This window comes from Hemiscyllium ocellatum, chromosome 1 (assembly GCF_020745735.1).
Source record: "Hemiscyllium ocellatum isolate sHemOce1 chromosome 1, sHemOce1.pat.X.cur, whole genome shotgun sequence".
Classification (NCBI taxonomy): domain Eukaryota; kingdom Metazoa; phylum Chordata; class Chondrichthyes; order Orectolobiformes; family Hemiscylliidae; genus Hemiscyllium; species Hemiscyllium ocellatum.
In genome coordinates, this window is record NC_083401.1 from 17,140,090 (window position 1) to 17,159,149 (window position 19,060).

The window sequence follows — 19,060 nt, forward strand, 5'->3', positions numbered from 1 at the left end:
CCATGTCGTTCATTAGGCTGACCCTGGTTAGGGATGGACTATCTTATAAGGAGAGGTTGAGTGGATTGGGCCTGCATTCACTGGAATGAGAGAGGTCCTCATTCAAACATATGAGCTTCTTACATTAACAGTTCAATGTAACAGGTTCATTCTTCTTGTGGGAGAGTCTCGGATCAGAGGGCATCAGCTCTGAATAAGGAGCAGAATATTGAAGGTAGAGATAAGGAGGATCTTCTTCTCTCAGAGAGTTGTGAATCTGTGGAATTCTTTATCACAGAGGGCTGTCAAGGATGGGTCATTAAGCATCTTCAAGGCTGAGATGGACTCAGTAAGAGAATCATGGGTTATGGGGAAAAGCTGAAAAATGTATTGCTGAAAAAGTGCAGCAGGTCAGGCAGCATCCAAAGAGCAGGAGAATCGACGTTTCAGGCATGAGCCCTTCTTCAGGAGCCCTTCCTGAAGAAGGGCTCATGCCCGAAATGTCGATTCTCCTGCTCTTTGGATGCTGCCTGACCTGCTGCGCTTTTCCAGCAACACATTTTCAGCTCTGATCTCCAGCATCTGCAGTCCTCACTTTCTCCTTATGGGGAAAAGGCCAGGAAGTGGAGTTGTGGATAATCAGATCAACCGCAATCTCATTGAATGATGGAGCAGACGTGATGGGCTGAATGGTCTACTTTGGCTCCTTAAGCGAGTGGTCTTACTTTGTCCCTCATGATCGAGAATGTTACCATTTCTTCCCTCTGATTAGAATCTGTTATCTTTGGGATGTTTATTGTGTTTTCTCCCATGAAGACCAAAGCAAAACAGTGATTTAAATTATCTGCCATTTTCCAGGCCTCTCTGAATATTGAATGAATCTGAGCTTTATTCTCCTTTTCCCCCAACAGAGCCAGAGCCAATCTCCTAGGAAGTAGTGTCATCCCAGTTCCCAGTCACAAGAGTTCTTATTCTCCAGTACTCCCATTAGCCTGAGCCTGGATTTGAGCTGAAAGCCAGGGACTAAAGTTACCAACTCTTCCAGGAGTGTTCTGGAGTTTCTGGAAATGTTTTGAACCAAAAAAAAATTAGAAGTTTTGAAAAAAGTAGGTACCTTCCAACACGTTCACAAGAAGGCAGCCATTTTGAACATTACTCAAATCACACCTCTCGTTGTCTATCTCTCTTCCACTTATTGATATTTTCACACTTTCCTTACATCCTTTCTAACCCACATGAATATTAATATTCAAGGACTCTTCTATACCTGCTCATAATTTGTTGCCTAACCTGGACTTCTTGCTTTGCATATATACCTTGGTTTCTATTTTATTAAGATATTATCCCTCCATGTGATGAAGGCACATCACAGCTCTTCCAGAGAGTCTGAGTTGCTCCCTTTGATGGGCATGTTGTAGCCTGGAGCTATAGACAGTGAAGATGCAGTCTCGAGTGTTCTTCTTGTCTCATGTGGTTGGTGGGAGTGTATACTGGCGGGCAATTCTCATGACCAATAACCCATTTCCACCCTCAGGGTTGAGGGTAGCAAGTGGTGGTATCCTCAGTGAATCTTGATCGGGAGCAGTGATCCCTGCTGGATTTATTACCCATTTAATAACCCATAGATCACAGGAGGAAACCAATGTCCAGGTGTGATTAGAGAATTCAGCAGACAGGCATCTAACCTGGAGCACTCTGCTCTGCCCCCCCTTTATAAATTTAAAAATCACACAACACCAGGTTATAGTCCAACAGCTCTATTTGGAGGCACTAGCTTTCAAAGTGCTGCTGATTCATCAGGTGAAGAAGCAGCACTTTGAAAGCTAGTACTTCCAAACAAACCTGTTGGACCATAACCTGGGGTTGCGTGATTTTTAAGTTTGCCTACCCTAGTCCAACACCGGCACCTTCAAATCCTAAATTATAGGATCCTGAGATTGCACGTTGGGACCCATATGCTTCCTGCTACACCCCGCCTCTCCTCCACCACACACACACACAGAATATTCCAGCCAGTCCCATCCTATTCCCAAAGCCCCAAATTTACCATGGCACCATTACAATGTTTGAAGGACATTTGGGTAAGTAAATGAATGGGAAATGTTTGGAGGGATATTGGCCAGGTGCAAACAGGTAAGGCTAGTTTAATTTGGAACTATGTTCAGTGTGGACTGGTGGGAGTGAAGGGTCTGTTTCTGTGCTGTATCACTCTATGACTAACCCACCTAACCTGCACATCCTTGGACACTACAAGTCAAATTAGCATGGCCAATCCACCCATCCTGCACATCTTTGGACTGTGGGAGGAAACCAAAGGAAAACCAAACAGACACAGGGAGATCATGCAAACTCCTCGCAGACAATAACCGAAGGGTAGAAGTGAACCAGCATACCTAGCACTGTGAGGTAACAGTGTTAACCACTGAGCTCTATACCACCCCATTACGTTAGCCAGTTTGCAGCCAATCCATCTCGGAACCCTCAGGGAGAGAACGTGCTCTCCCATTGTAGGAATTTTGGGTCTATACCAAGGTTCTTGACAACTCCCTTGTGTCTTTCTTAATTGCACTTTGAGCAGAAGATATTTGGTACACTTTCCTTTATTGGTCAGAGCATTGAGTGTAGGAATTGGGAGGTCATGTTGTGGTTGTACAGGACATTGGTTAGACCACTTTTGGAATGCTGTGTGCCATTCTGGTCTTGCTGCTATCGGAAGGATGCTGTGAAACTTGAAACGGTTTGGAAAAAGATTTACAAGGATGTTGCCAGGGTTGGAGAATGTGAGCTATAAGAAAAGGCTAAATAGGCTCGGGCTATTTTCCCTGCAGAGGCTGAGAAATGACCTTATGGAAGTTTATAATATCATGAGGGACATGGATAGGATTAATAAACAAGGTCTTTACCCTGGGATGGGGAGTCCAGAAGTAGAAGACATAGGTTTAGGGTGAGTGGGGAAAGATTTAAAAGGGACCTAAGGGACAACGTTTTCACACAGAGGGTGGTGCATATGGAATGAGCTGCCAGAGGAAGTGGTGGAGGCTGGTACAATTACAGCATTTAAAAGGAATCTGGGTGGGTATATGAATAGGAAGGGTTTGGAGGGAAATGGGCCAAATGCTGGCAAACAGGACTACATTAATTTAGAATATCTGGTTGGCATGGACGAGTTTGTCTGAAGGGTATGTTTCCATGCTGTATGACTCTATGTCGCTAGCCCTCCAGCACCTACTTATCTTAGTGTGAAACAATGACTGCCTTAAGATCAGTAACACATCAGAGCTAGGAGTGTAACATGTTAAAGTTTGGTGGGAGCATTGAGAAAGGGCAGAATGAACTCACAGATAAGATCTTAAACAAGATACAGGAACTGCGAGACCTGGGGCTGTACGTGAGCAAATCACTGAATGTAGTGGAAGTAGAGAAGCCTTTTAAAAATAAAAGCATGTTAACATTTGGTTATATTCATCGAGGAATAGGGTATGAAAGACAAGCCATTAAAGAGCCTTTTTAAATCACCAGGCATTCCGTTCAGTTCCAGCCACCGTACTTTGGGAAGATTACTGAAATGTTGGGAGTGGAGATTTACCAGAAAGGTACTGGGGATGTGGAAAGTCGGGATTGTTCTCATTAGAGTTGAGAAGGTTAAGAGAAGATTCAGTAAAGATGTTCAAAAGATTAATAAGGAAAACTTGTTTCCACTGGCAAAAGAGTCTGTAACCAGAGAAGAGAGGTTTAAGATAATTGGCAATAGAATCAAAGGAGTGTTGTGGAAATGTGTGTCTTTTTTATAAGTTAGAAAGCATTTAAAAAAAATATCTTGAATCCAGTTCCGACAAAGTAAGGACATCTGTCGTAATAAAAGTGAATTGTTGTGGATGCTGCAGAGCCGAGATAAAAACTTAACAGAATGTTTCGAGTCCAGTGACTCTTCTGAATTCTGAAGAAAATTCTGAATAGTGGACTTGAAACATTAACTCTGCTTCTCTCTCCAGAGATGCTGCCAGACCTGCTGAGATTCTCTGGCAATATCTGTTTTTAATTAACAAAATCTGTCAATCCTATCACTACATAACTCCAATTCTTTATTATCTGATTGAATCTTAGTGACCCCCAGAAAAGTTGACAGTGCATGGATAAAAATTCCTAACATCTCCTAAGGGCAACGGGCTGACCTTGCCAGTATTGTTAACATCAGGTGGAGCATCAATGGGGAAAGTGCTGTCTTGGCTCAATGGTTTGAAGGTCTGTTTCTGTCAGTGAAATTACTGATTAAGTAGGGTGGACTGTCAAAGCTTTTAAGCTACACTCCTCAGGACAAATGTAAGGATGGCAAAATTGGTGAGAAAAAATTAAGATTTGACATTTTTGCATTTGTCTTGATGAGTGTAAGACGAGGAGCCTCATCAAGTCATCTTTCGTTTCAGGAACACTCCTGTCTCCTATAATTCTATCCTGGTCATTGCCGTCACTGGCACGCTGATGCTGCCTCTCCACATGCACCCAGATGGGCAGTAGTGCAGAATCGCTGGCCCTGGAGGAACGCAGGTGAGAATCGGCACTTTCAGGAGCAGGCAGAGCGAAATCAAAATTGGATGTTACCAGGGACGGGGGGAGCAAGTGAGAGGCAGTACACTTTAGACAGGTCCTGAGTTTTTACAGGGATTCTATAGGGACTCCATCTTTGTGAGACTGATTGACCCCAATCCTCATGGAAATCCTACATGGTGATAGCTCCTTCCATACTGCGAGCAGTTGGTCTCCAGGTGGTCCCACCTACATTGTGAACATTGAGCAGTTATAGAATCATAGGGTCATACAGCACAGAAGCAGACCCTTCGCTCCAACTTGTCCAAGTTTTCCAAACTAATCTCATCTCACCTGCCTGCGTTTGGCACCTATCCCTCAAATCCTCACTATCCATGTATTTGTCCAAATCGCTTTTAAAAGGTTTAACTGTACCTGCACAAACCACTTCCTCTGGTAGTTCATTCCACACACAAACCACCCTCTGCTTGAAAAAGGTGACCCTCAGTTTCCTTTTAAATCTTTGTCCTTTCACCTTAAACCTATGCCACCTAATTTTCAAATCTCCCATCCTAGGGTAAAGATCGCCCTATCAATGCTTCTCATGAATTTATAAAGCACTGTAAGGTCACCTCTTAACCTCCTACACTCCAATGAAAAAAGTCCCAGCCTATTTTTATAATCAAGCCCTCCATCCCCTGCAACATCCTGGTAAATCTTTTCTCAATCTTCCCCAATTTAATAATATCCTTCCTGGAACATGGCAACCTGAACTGTACATGGTACTCCAAAGTTAGCTTCACCAATGTCCTGTACAACCTCAACATGACATCCTAACTCCTACACACAATGGTCTAAGCAATGAAGGCAAGTGTGCTAAACATCTTCTTAACCACCCTGTCTACCTGTAATGCAACTTTCAAAGCTCTATGAACCTGAACCCTTGAGTCTCTCTATTGGACAACATTACCCAGGGCCCTATTATTAACTGTGTGAATCCTGCCCTTGTCTGTTTTACCAAAATGCAATACCAATCTTAAGGAGAACATCCCCACTGAGGGTGAGGGGAGAGATGGGTTCAAAGTCTACTCTGCTAGCCCACCAACTGGTCAATGCCAATTTCCTCTGCCCCTTTCCTTGCGAAGTTACTTGTCTGACATAACTGCCAACGAAAAGAGGATGACGCGCTTTGAGAGTAAGCTGAATTAAAAGAAGACGCGGTGGCGGAATGCGGCAGCTGGTAGCTCACCTTGCAGGTTGTTCCCATTGGAGCCGGTGCAGGTAGGGGGCGGAGAGGCCTGAGGCCTAACGACAGGGGCAAAGGCGCTCTTCTGTTTCACTGCAGAGATCATATTGACAGGAGAGAATGAGAAAATGCCTGGGGTAGTGTTACCATTGGAAGACAGGGTGATGGAGGAAGCCGTCATGGGAGGACTGGACGGCACGACTGCAATAGAAGACAGATAGGAAGGGAATACACGTTAGCATTTATAGTGGTTAAGGGAAGTTGAGCTATAGATCGCCTCAGACTGCATAAGCGACATCTTTCCTCTCTGACCCATGTAATCCATTCTCCTCTCACCCAGACCACTCTTCCAGCTAGCTTTGAGAAGGCCATTCAGTTCTGGGTGCCACATCTCAAGACACAGGCCCAAGGGAGCAATTGGACGGGATCGCTGGAACAGCACTGGGGCACAAAAAGAATTATCTGACGAGGATACATTGTGTAAACCTTGGATCTATTGTACTCTCATAAGTTTGGAAGTTTGAGGGGTACCCTCATGGTGAAAGTGAGGACTGACAGATGCTGGAGATCAGAGTCTACATTAGAGTGGAGCTGGAAAAGCACAGCAGGTCAGGCAACATCCGAGGAGCAGGAAAATCGACATTTTGGGCAAAATCCCTTCTTTCACATCATCTTTCCTGATGCAGGGCTTTTGCCTGAAACGTCGATTTTCCTGCTCCGCATTCAGCCCTTCATGTCCATTCCGTCATCTAATGAGATCATGACTGACCTGTGGCCTATCTCCAAATACCCGCCTTCAACCTAATCCAGGTGGTTAGAAACAGTTCAAAGGATTCATTTGGGAAGATGGATGGAACTTGTTTCTGCTGAGAGGGTTGAGAATAGGATCACAGCATTTTAAAATCAGAGTTAGACCATTCGGGGAGAATTCAAAAGGTCTTATTTAGAGGTGCATGGATAAATAGACAAGGTCTTTTCCCTGGGGTGGAGTCCAGAACTAGACGGCATAATTTTAGGGTGAGAGGGGAAAGATTTAAAAAGGGCCTAAGGGGAACTTTTTCATGCAGAGGGTGGTATGTGTACGGAATGAGCTACCAGAGGAAGTGGTGGAGGCTGGTACATTCGCAACATTTAAAAGGCATTTGGATCGGGACATGAATAGGAAGGGTTTAGAGGGATATGGGCCAAGTGCTGACAAATGGAACTAGATTGGGTTGGGATTTCTGGTTAGCATGGACAAGTTGGACCGAAGGGTCTGTTTCCATGCTGTACGTCTCTATGACTCTGTGTAAAAGGTAATGGAAATTGGTACTCTCTCCTCACAAAATACATGGGGTCAAAGGAGTAACATGGATCTCACAAAGTTGCAATTCTTAGGCTTCTCTTCTGGATACAGAACAGAAATTAGGATAGAGTTACAATTAGGGAGGGGACCTGAGGGGCTAACTGGGTCCCTCCTGGCTTAATACTCTCCAGTTGATTGCACCATCTTCAATGGCATCAACACTGAAGCCAGGTCCCATACTTACTAAAGTAGGAGGATGGAGGGATGAGAGAGGGGATGTGGTGAGATCAGAGCAACCAGGCCACTCAACTCTCTGGTTAATTGTCAGATGCCCAGCTGTAAATAGAGTCTGGGTCATTTCCAGTCCCTACAATTCAGTGACCCATTGCATGATGCATTCTCCATACTGGGCCATTCAATGATCTGGAAAAGATTTGTACATCTTCCCAGGGGTGCGGAAGATGCTGGTGCTGAAGGTGCAGTATGCTGTGTGAAGGGATGCAGGATGTTGAAAAGGGTTACAATGCAAGAAACTCCTGAGGAACAAAAGTTGGAGGTGATGCATGGGTCAGACAGGACCTAACAGCAAGATGGAACAGGCTTGTGGAACTGAATTATTACACTGTTCCCACGTCCTTAACCAACTCCTACTGTTCCTTTAATCCCACTGTCTTCAGTTTTACTGACAATGTCACATATGACGCAAATTTCCTACAATAGGAACTTCCTTCTGAAAGGACATCATTGATTGTAGCTGCTTGAACCTGGGTTTAGTTTGAAACATGGTGAAATTCGGAAAGACAAAATGTCATTCAGCCCATCTACATCCCTATCCCCATCTGGAACCCATACCCACATTTATCACAGTTTGTTTGGTTCAGAGATATGAGAAAGTGAAGATTGCAGATGCTGGAGATCAGAGTCGAGAGTGTGGTGCTGGAAAAGCACAGCTAGTCAAGCAGCATCCGAGGAGCAGGAAAATCGAGCATAAGCTCTTCATCAGGAATGGGGGATTGGTCCAAGGGAGCTGAGAGATAAATGGGAGGGGGGAGCTGAGGCTGGGGAAGGGGAGCTGGGAATGTAACAGGTTGATGAAGGTGGGGGTGAAGGTGATTGGTCAGAGGGGAGGGTGGAGCGGATTGGTGGGAAGGAAGATGGACAGATAGGACAGTTCAAGAGGGTAGTGCCGAGTTGGAAGTTTGGATCTGGGATAAGATGGAGTGAGGTGAAATGGGGAAGCTAGTGAAAAACACATTGACCCTGTGTAGTTTGGGACACATGCACTAAACAACCCCACCAACCTGTCGCTGAACATTTTAACTCTCCCTCCCACTCCACCAAGGAAATGCAGGTCCTTGGCCACCTCCACCACCAAACTTTAGCTACTCAGTGCCTGGAGGAAGAATGTCTCATCTTTTGCCTTGGGACCCTCCAGCCACATGGGATCAATGTGGATTGAACCTGGGTTTAGTTTGAAACATGATGAAATTCGGAAAGTCAAAAGGCCATTCCACCCATCTATATCTAGAACCCATACCCACACCTATCACGGTTTGTTTGGTTCAGAGATAGGAGAAAGTGAAGATTGCATGTGACTCCAGAATCATAAATACATGTTGATTCTTAAGTTCAAGGACAGTTACGGATGGGCAACAAATACTGGCTGTTTGACCCCTAGTATTTCTCCTCCTTGGTCAGATCCACTCTCCCTGTTTTCGCCCTTGGCTATATCTTTCTTTCATCAAATAGTTGCTAATGGTAAAATTCTTGGCAGTGTAGATGAACAGAGAGATCTCAGTGTCCAGGTGCATAAATTCCTGCACGTTGTCACCCACATTGATAGAGTTGTTAAGAAGGCATTTGGTATGTTGGTTTTTATTGCTTGGGGGATTGAGTTTCGGAGCCACGAGGTCATGCTTCAGCTATAGAAGACACTGGAAGGCCGCACCTGGAATATTGTGTGCAGTTCTGGTCACCGCATTATAGGAAGGATGTGGAAGCTTTGGAAAGGGTTCAGAGGAGATTTACTAGGATGTCGCGTGGTATGGGAGGAAGGTCTTATGAGGAAAGGCTGAAGGAACTAAGGTTGTTGCCGTTGGAGAGAAGTTTGAGAGTGACTTAATTGAGACATGTAAGATAATCAGAGGGTTAATTAGGGTGGACCTCGAATGGTGAAAGCTAACATAAGGGGTCATAAATTTAGGACAGATATAAGGGATAGTTTCTTGACTCAAAGGGTAGTAGGGGCGTGGAATGGTCTGCCTGCAGTAGTAGTAGACTCACCGAAATTAAGGGCATTTAAATGCGCATTGGACATAGATATGAATAATAATGGAATGGTGTAGGTTAGATGGGCATCAGCATATTTTCACATCGAGGGCTGAAGGGCCTGTACTGCGCTGTAATGTCCTATGTTCTTTGCTATATTTCTCCAATCTTCTTTTGAAGGTGATTACTGAATCTGAATCCATTGCTCTTTCAGGAAGTCCATTTAACTTCACAACTCGTTGCCGAAAAGGTTTTCATCTTCTCTCCAATTGTTTTGTCATTTTTCTTGAGTCAAAACCTCACCATCTCTCCTAACCCTGCAAACTACTTCTTCACATTTATTCTATTAAAACATACCAAAATTTCAATCACCTATACTAAATTTCTGCTCAAACTTCTTTTCTGTAAGGGCAACTATCCCAGCATCTTCTGTTCCTTCACATAGTTGAAGTCTCTTTTCCCAAGTATCTATCCAGTAATTCTCATTTGTCCTCTGTCTAAGAGCTTGATGGCATGACAGTGGTATAGTAGTGCAGTGATAATGTGATTACAGTAGTCATCCAGACTACAGTCACCTCCCCCCCACCCACCACCTCCACCCAGGGTAATGTTTTGGGAGAAAGGGTTCGAATCTTACTGTAGCAAATGCTTAAATTTGAGTTCAATCAAACCTGGAATAAAAACAAAAGCTTAGGCAAATGGAATATTGTTTTTTCATTGCTAGATGGATGGAGCTTAAAAACAAGGAGGTAATGCTTCAGCTGTACAGGGTGCTGGTGAGGCCGCACCTGGAGTACTGTGTGCAGTTTTGGTCTCCTTACTTGAGAAAGGATGTACTGGCACTGGAGGGGGTGCAGAGGAGGTTCACTGGGCTGATTTCCGAGTTGAGAGGGTAGGCTTATGAGAAGAGATTGAGTAGACTGGGTCTGTACTCATTGGAATTTAGAAGAATCATAGAATCCCTACAGTGTGGAAACAGGCCATTTGCCCAAGTCCACGCTGACCCTCTGAAGAGTAACCCACCCAGACCCATTCCCCAACTCCATTGTTCTGCATTTCCCCCTGATTAATGCACCTAACCTATACATCCCTGAACATTACGGGCAATTCAGCGTGGCCAATTCACCTGACCTGCACATTGTTGGATTGTGGGAGGAAACCAGACCACCCGGAGGAAGCCCACACAGACACCGAGAGAAGGTGCAAACTCCACGCAGACAGTCGCCTGAGACTGGAATCAAACCCAGGTCCCTGGCGCTGTGAAGCAGCAGTGCTAACCACTGAGCCATCGTGCCTCCCCAAGAATGAGGGGGGATCTTATAGGTACGTATAAAATTATCAAGGGAGTAGATAAGATAGAAGCAGAGAGGATGTTTCCACTGGCGGGTGAAACTAGAACTAGGAGACATCACCTCAAAATAAGGGGGAGTAGATTCAGGACTGAGTTGAGGAGAAATTTCTCCACTCAAAGGGTTGCGAATCTGTGGAATTCCCTGCCCAGTGAAGCAGTTGAGGCTACCTTGTAATATTTTTGAGGCAAAGATCGATAGATGTTTGAACAGTGAAGGAATTAAGGGTTATGGTGAGAGGGGTTAGTGGAGCTGATGCCATGAAAAGATCAGCCATGATCTTGTTGAACGACAGAGCAGGCCCGAGGGGCCTGATGGATAGCCCTGCTCCTAGTTCTTATGTTGCCTAATGGTGACCCCGTACTGCTTGTTGTGAAGCTTCACCTGGGTCACTCATACCCTTTAGGGAAAGAAATCTACCATCCTTACCCGGTCTGGCCAAATGTGTGACTCACAGCAATGATCCTTTGAAATGGCCAAGCGAACTGCTCAGTTCATTGGCAATAAATGTTGGCATTGGCATACTCAAATACCATGAATGTATGGTGTCCCTAATTCCTTCCTCATTTTCTCGAAGACTACTAGAGAGTGCCTGGCCAGGAATCTTTCCTGTTCTGCATCAGCTGGCATGGCCATGTTAGAAGGACTTACAATTGCCTGCGTGTCCACACGTGAACACACCTTCAGTAGCCCAGCAGGTTCCTGGATTGGGACTCGGGCTCAGGGACTCTGCACAAGACCTCCTAAGTTTCTATCCTCTGTGAATAAAACTAAGGATTCTCTTTGCCTGTGCAAAGAGCTTTATTGATTTGTTGGGAATTGGTTTCGCTCAGTTGGCTAAGTTGTCGGTTTGCAGAGCAGTGTGATGCCAACAGTATGGGTTCAATTCCCATCCCTGGTTTGAGGTTGCCATGAAGGACTCTCCTTCTCAACCTCTTTCCTCGCCTGAGGCCTGGTGTCCCTCAGATTAAATCACTACCAGTCTCTTCTCTCTAATGAGAGAGCAGCCTGTATGGTCTCATAAGACTATGGCCACACAACAACCTGATTAACTTGTCCTGTCATTACCTGTGCCACCTCTAGGTGGTGTACCTCTAACCTGCAGACATGTTGTGCAAATGCATTAGATTACTTACAGTGTGGAAACAGGCCCTTCAGCCCAACAAGTCCACACCAACCCGCCGAAGCGCAACCCACCCATATCCCTACATTTACCCCTTTACCTAACATTACGGGCAATTTAGCATGGCCAATTCACCTGACCCGCACATCTTTGGACTCTGGGAGGAAACCCAAGCAGACACGGGGAGAACGTGCAAACTCCACACAGTCAGTCACCTGAGTCGGGAATTGAACCCGGGTCTCTGGCGCTTGTGAGGCGGCAGTGCTAACCACTGTGCCACCGTGCCGCATGTGGTGACATTCTTCACATTTCCATGGCTTTCCCTTATGAGGCAAAAATTAACCTCTGCAATGGTTTGGTATCGACTTAACCTTGTTCGCACATGTCAAACCAATCAGGACTTGGGAAATGGAGTCAGTTAGCTCACATAGCTGGACAGCTAGTTTGCAAAACATGGTGACACCAACAATGCAGGGCCCCACCAGGTGAGGTCAATATAAAGGTCCTGCCTTCTCCACCTCAGTGATGACCCTCAGGTTAAACTCACCATCAATTGTCCCTCTTTCCCTCTCCTTAGAAATTGACGTGATGGTGACTTTAACATTTTACCTTTACAGATCAGGACAGCCCCAGGCTGGATCCCACCCCCGTCCCCCCCCTCGCCCCCCTCAATGGCATCATGGGTCAACCCCCAGCAGGTGGACTGCAGTGGTTCAAAAAGGTAGCTCACCACCACCTTAACAAGAGGCGGGCAATAAATGATGGCCCAACCAGTGACACCCACCTCCCACAAAATAAACAATAAAAGAAAGATTTTTGCAGCTTTCTCTCAAATACCTGACCTTAGCACAAAGCTAGAATGTTATGGAGCTATCATATCAAAGCTTCTCTCTCCCTCACGTGGCCTGCTTGTAGGAGAGGAATGGATGACATAGGTCGGTATATGAGAAGGATAAGGGTGTGTCTAGTTAAAGGTGTTCAGCACAGCTGGCGTGAGGAAGGCTTTCTTCATAATCCCATCTCCACCCCCCTCAACTCCCTCCACCCCACTCCCCCCTGGAGTGGTACTGAAGGAGGCCATCTGATGCATTGTGTCTGGATCGCCTCTCAAAAGGCCTACCCTGCTAGTCCTATTCTCTAGCCCCATAACCCGCTAAATTAATTAAATATATATCCAGATCTCTTTTGAAACCACTGATGCAATCCACCTCCACCTCTCTCCCAGGCAGCACATTCCAAATCCTAACAACTCTCTGAGTGAAGATGTTTCTCCGCATCTCACTCCTGGCTCTCATGCTGACAATTTTGAAATTACTGACATACTAACTAGTGTGAACAGAATATCCTTCTTTACCCTGTCAGAATAATTCATAACTTTGAGCACCTCTATAAGGTCACTTCTTAAGCGTCTCTGCTCTGAGGAGAATCAGGCCAAAATCTCTGATCTTTCCTTGTATCTAAAATTCCTCATTTCTGACATCATTCCAGTAAATGATGGAGTCAGGTGTTACTAGGGGACATAGTTTTAAATTAAGGGGTGGTAGGTATAGGACAGATGTTAGGGGTAGATTCTTCACACAGCGGGTTGTGAGTTCATGGAATGCCCTGCCCGTATCAGTGGTGAACTCTCCTTCTTTATGGTCATTTAAGCGGGCATTGGATAGGCATTTGGAAGTTATTGGGCTAGTATAGGTTAGGTAGGATTCGGTCGGCGCAACATCGAGGGCCGAAGGGTCTGTACTGCGCTGTATCCTTCTATGTTCTATGTTCTATGTAAATTTCCTTTGCACTCTTTCAAGGGTTTTAACATCCTTTTTAAATAACGTGCCCAGAATTGAACAAAAAACCCCAAATGTGGTCTAACCAATGACTTATTGAATTGTAGCATCACTTCCTTGCTTTTATACCTTATGCCTCTATTTAGAAATCTAAGGATCCTATAAACCCTCTTTACAACTGTTTCAACTTGCCTGGTCACCTTCAGAGAATCATGCACATGAACCCCAAGGTCCCTCTGCTCCTGCACTCCCCTCGGAGTTGTCCCATTGAGGCCTGTATTGTCTCTCCATGTTTCTTCAACCAGAATGCATTACCTCACATTTCTCTGCATTGAGATTCATCTGCCAGGTGTCTGCCCGTCTGGGTAACCTATGTCACTTAGCATCATCCTCATGACTCACTACTCTTCCTGGCTTAGTACCATCTGCAAGTCCTGGTTTGAGGTCTTCTGGATCATAAGTGAATGATCAAGGAGTCACTCCCAGTCCTGCTTCCCACCCAGGAATGAGTCACAGAGTCGTAGAGTTATACAGCAGTAGACACAGCCTTTGGTCCAGACTCATTTGCGCTGACCAGATATTCTATACTGATCTAGTCCCATTTGCCAGCATTTGGCCCATATCCCTCTAAACCCTTCCTATTCATGTACCCATCCAGATGCCTTTGAATTGCAACGGTATCAGCCTCCACCATTTCCTCTGGCAGCTCATTCTATATGTGCACCACCTTCTGCGTGAAAACATTGCCCCTTAGATCCCTTTTAAATCTTTCCCCTTTCACCTTAAACCTATGCCCTCTAGATTGGACTCCCCTACTCTGGGGAAGAAGACTTTGTCTATTCACCCTATCCATGCCCCTCACGATTTAAAAAAACTCTATAAGATCACCCCTCGGCCTCCAACCCTCCAGGGAAAACAGCCCCAGCCTGTTCAGCCTACCCCCTATAGCTCAACCCCTCCAACCCTGGCAACATCCTTGTAAATCTTTTCTGAACCCTTTCCAGTTTAACATATTTCCTACGGCAGGGAGACCAGAATTGAATGCAGTTTTCTAAAAATGGCCTCACCAATGTCTTCAGGAAAGAAATAGGAGTGAATTAGGGTCAAGAAGACAGAAAGTGCCACAAGGCCTTACTCATTCCCAGACTAGCTGACATCCAGTTCAACAACTGCACTCCAGGATCCTTCTTCATAAAGGAATGTGATAAAGGAGGGAATGGTTCAAGAATAAGAGAGGGAAAGAGTGGACTGATGGTATCACAAATTGTAAATGACACAACAGCGGAGGTGTATCGCAGATTTCAGTGGGTTGCTATGCATTGATGCGGAATGTGACTACAATATGCTCATGCTTCACGTTGTACAATCAATAAGAAGGTGAGATTGAGGGGAATTTGGAAACCAGGCCAACGGTGTGAATTGCATCAAGTGTGTGCTAAATGTCTCACTCCTGATAGCCTACAAATTGGGGGGATGTTGGGGGAGAGAGAGAGTCATTTAACAACCGGTGCCGATATCACTCCCCTCAAATCCATCACCCCAAATCAAAACTCACTCTGCCAGCGCCCTCCTCTATCCTTCCACAAACAGTTGTAAGCCAGACAAGGAACACTAATGTGGTCTGCAGCCCTCAGGGTTCAATGGTAGAGCTCTGGAAAACTTACTGGCATAAGGAGAGTTGGCAGCAGATCCATTCAGGAAACTCGGAGAGCCCGGTATTCCCAGGTTGGACATCCCAGTATTCCCATACCCATTCATGCTGCTGGTGTTGTAGCTGGGCTGCTGGGGGGTGGAGCTGGTCACATACCCTCGGGGGGAGACGCTGTTGGTGTTGCGGGTGTAACCTGCATGGTGGGAGGAGAAAGACAAAGAAACAGTGAATTAGGGTCAAAATGTTGGAAAGAGTTACAAGGCCCGACTCACTCCCAGGCTAGCTGACATCCGGTTCAGCATCTGCACTCTGCTTGATTAAGGAGTGTGATAAAGAAGGCCAAGGGTAAGAGAGGGCACAGAAGAGAGCCATTCGACCCATCGCCAGACAAAGCAGATCCTGCCAGCCTCACCCCCTCTTGGCCCTGATGTTTACTACACCTCAAATACAATGTAGCACACCATGCTTTCAGTCAGTCACTGCCAGCTCCCAAATTATTCAACTGTCCCCAATCCTTCCAGCAAGAACTTTACATCTATGTCCCCAGTCATTCCTTCACTGTTCACAGAAAGAGAGATTTCCCAGAAAGTCTGTCTGGGCCCCACATAGTTTTCTTGACCTCAATTAAATTCTCCCTCAGCCTCTTCTGTTCCAAAGAAAGCAATACAAGCCTTTTCTGACTTTCCTCATAGTGAAAATTCTCCTATTCCTAGTGAACCCCCACTGTAGTGCTCCAGCATTATTGTTTCCCCCTTTAATGCAGTGACCAAGACTCCATGTACTCCCCTAACTATGATCCCACGAGTCTTTTATATAGTTCCAGCATAACCTCCTCATTCTTATCTTTTACATCTCAGCTAACAAAGGAAATAAAAGAGGCAGAGCTCATTCCAGTACACACAGGGCCAGCCCAACATAGACATATACACACTGCTTTTTAAAATAATTAATTCATGGGATATGGATGTTGCTGGCTAAATCAGCATTTATTGCTCATCCCTAATTTCCCAGAAGGCCATTCAGTGGCCATCACATTGCTGTGGGTCTGGAGTCACAAGTAGGCCAGACCAGGCAAGGATGGCAGATTCCTTCCCTAATGGGCATTAGTAAGCCAGATGGGCTTTTCCCTAGACAATTGACACATGGTCACCTTTGGACTCTTAATCCAAGATTAATTCTCTTAATTCAAATTCCACCATGGTAGGATTTAATCCCAGGTCCCCTGAACATTACTTGGGTCTCTGGGTTAACAGTCTAGCAATAACAATACCATTAGGCCATCAGACTGTTTCCTGATTGAGCTTGTTATTATGTCTAACTAGCTAATGCAAGTTGTATCCCTTGCAAACATTCAATAAACATGACGAGATTGACATTGGGAATGAAGAGATATTGGAGGTCTAGGCATACAAATCCCCAGGTCCAGATGAATTGTATCCTAGGTGGCTTGGGAGGTGAGGAAGGAAATTTCCAGGGTTCTGACCCAAATTTTCATTCCTCTCTGGCCACAGAGGAGGTGCCTGAGGACTGGAGGATACCTAATGTGGTTGCATATTGCATGAAGGGTGTTAGAGATAGACCAGGGAATGACTGACCAGTGAGTGTCACATCAGTGGAGGGGAAACAAACAGAGAAAATTCTGTAGGAGACAATTAATGTCCACTTGGGACTATCAGGGATGGTCAGCATGGCTTTGTCAGGGTCAGGTCCTGTCTAATAAATTTGATGGATTATTTTTCAAGGTGGTGACCAGGGATGTCAAAGAGAGTTGATGTAGTTTATATGGAGTTCAGCAAAGCCTTTGACGAGGTCCCACATGGGAGACTGATAAGGAAAATATAAGCATGTGGGACATGAGGAAATTTGACAAGTTGGATCCAAAATAGGCTTAGTGGTAGGAGATAAAGGGTGGTGGCATAAGGCTATTTGTGTGACTGTAGGCCGGTGTCCAATGGAATATCAAAGAGTCAATCCAACAGACAGCAGCAGAAGGAAGCGACGAAGGAGGATCCTGGGAGAAGTCAGTTCGCTCACCACGACTGAGAAGTGAATGGTGGAGGACCTGATGCTCAACAGGAAGAAGTGACTGAGGAGGATTCTGGGAGAAGTTTATCTTTTATTCCCTTCACTGTCAGGACAGATTACTGTAAGGTGCTGGGAGTATGGTTCAGAGGAACCAGGGCATGCGCAAAGTCTTGGGAGGACCGTATCACCAGGGTGAGGTAGAAACTGGAACACTACTCTCTCTCCATTGTGGATAAAAACCTGGTCATCAGGTATGAGACACTCTCTGTTGTACGTGGTGCAGGTCCAGCCCATTCCCCAGTGTGCTATTCCAATTTATCTACATCTGGAGGTCTAAGATGAACTGTGTCCACAGGAACACCATGTATAAGCTCTGGATAAAGGGAGAGGAATATACCTAATGTGTGCAGCTGCATCAAGCTGTAGGTAGATCCTCGGTACGTAAACACCAAGTGTCACTACGTACTGAGGTTCTACCTGACGCCAGTGTTGTGAAGGATGAAGCTGGACTTGCTGCCGCAGAATGCTCCAAATAGTTGGACCATTCCATATCAACAGTCCTTTGTGGTGAAATTTGCAAAGAAAAGCACTTCTGACCAGCAGTCCATCACGAAGTGATCAGCATGTAGTGTCCTCGAGACCCTGCAGGATAAGGGGAGGATGGATGCTGTCGAGCAGCTCCCTGAACAGACTGTCCAAGTCATTTGGCAGAATGCCTCATCACCACAACTTTTCAAGACATCGCTTGGCTGGTGGTGAGAAAGGGATCCTGTGAGATCCTTTATGTAGGCCTGGTCTCTCTGCATCACCGCACGCTGCCCTCGAAGTAGAGACTGTCACACATCTCCTTTTGGAATATGACTTTGCAAAGGAAGCCTGGAGAAAGATGCAGTGGTTTTTGTGGAGACTAGTTCCGAGCAGCTCTGTGACTTGACACTCTGTGCTCTGTGATCAGTTCCCCGGACACACATTGAGGCAAACACTAATTGCTCCTGGAGGACTCAGTGAAAGATGCTCTTTGGTCTGCATGAAACTTGTTGGTCTTCCAGAACAAGGAATTGACCCTGACTGAATGTTGCAGACTGGCACACTCCGAGGTGCAGGACTATGTGCTGAGGGACACACTAATGCTTGGCGCAGCTGCCGTCAAGGCGTAGTGGGGAAAGAGCACTGTCTGAGGTCTTTCTGCTGCAGTTAGAAGTGTCCAGTCAGTTACCATTCAATTGCATGTAAATATAATCTTGAGCAAGTAGGAAATGCCTTTGATTTGTTTGCTGGATAGAGTCAAAGTCCAATGTTTGCTTGTTCCTTCTAATGCTACTGCACAGAACTGAGCTGCTTTTGTAAATATGTATGTATATAAAGGTAATTTTATGAATAAAGTTTTATAAAAAAGAGATCTTTCCTCGTCTGTAAATCCAATGGTTACACGTGGGCTAGAAATGGTAGTTAGTGGAGTGGTATATCTTCCTGTGAGATGTGGGAAATCAGAGAGAAGTTAAAGGTCCTGATAGTTCTGTCTGCAGGATGTGTATCCACCTGCAGCTCCTCCCAGATCACATGGGTTAGTCGGAGTGGGAGTTGGACCCACTCTAGAGCATACCAGAGGCAGGAAGTTTTTTTTTAAAACATAGCTCAGGGTTTCAGGGATGTGGTTTCAGTTGGAGAGATGGGTAACTGTCAGGAGGGGGAGACAGGCAGTGCAGGAGTCCCCTGTGGCCATTCCCCTCGCAAACAGGGGCACTGTTTTGGACACTGTTGGCAGGGGAATGGCCTCTGAGGGGAAAGCAGTACCCAGATCTATAACAGGGAGGGTCAAAGTGTAGGACAGC

The 19,060-nt window shown here is 45.5% G+C and overlaps 1 protein-coding gene across 10 annotated transcripts in view; it reads right to left on the reverse strand.

Annotated features, from left to right (window-relative positions):
- Positions 1-19,060, reverse strand: part of LOC132824232 (transcription factor COE3-like) — a 516,826-nt gene that overhangs the window by 43,526 nt on the left and 454,240 nt on the right. For 5 of the 10 annotated variants that reach the window (XM_060838666.1, XM_060838589.1, XM_060838837.1 and 2 more), the window contains exons 14-15: positions 15,217-15,396; positions 5,753-5,950 (exon numbers count right to left, since the gene is read on the reverse strand). In XM_060838666.1, coding sequence (XP_060694649.1) covers positions 5,753-5,950; positions 15,217-15,396 — 378 coding nt within the window. The remainder of the gene's footprint in view (positions 1-5,752; positions 5,951-15,216; positions 15,397-19,060) is intronic. The other 5 variants (XM_060839322.1, XM_060839024.1, XM_060839112.1 and 2 more) reach the window with 2 other exon arrangements.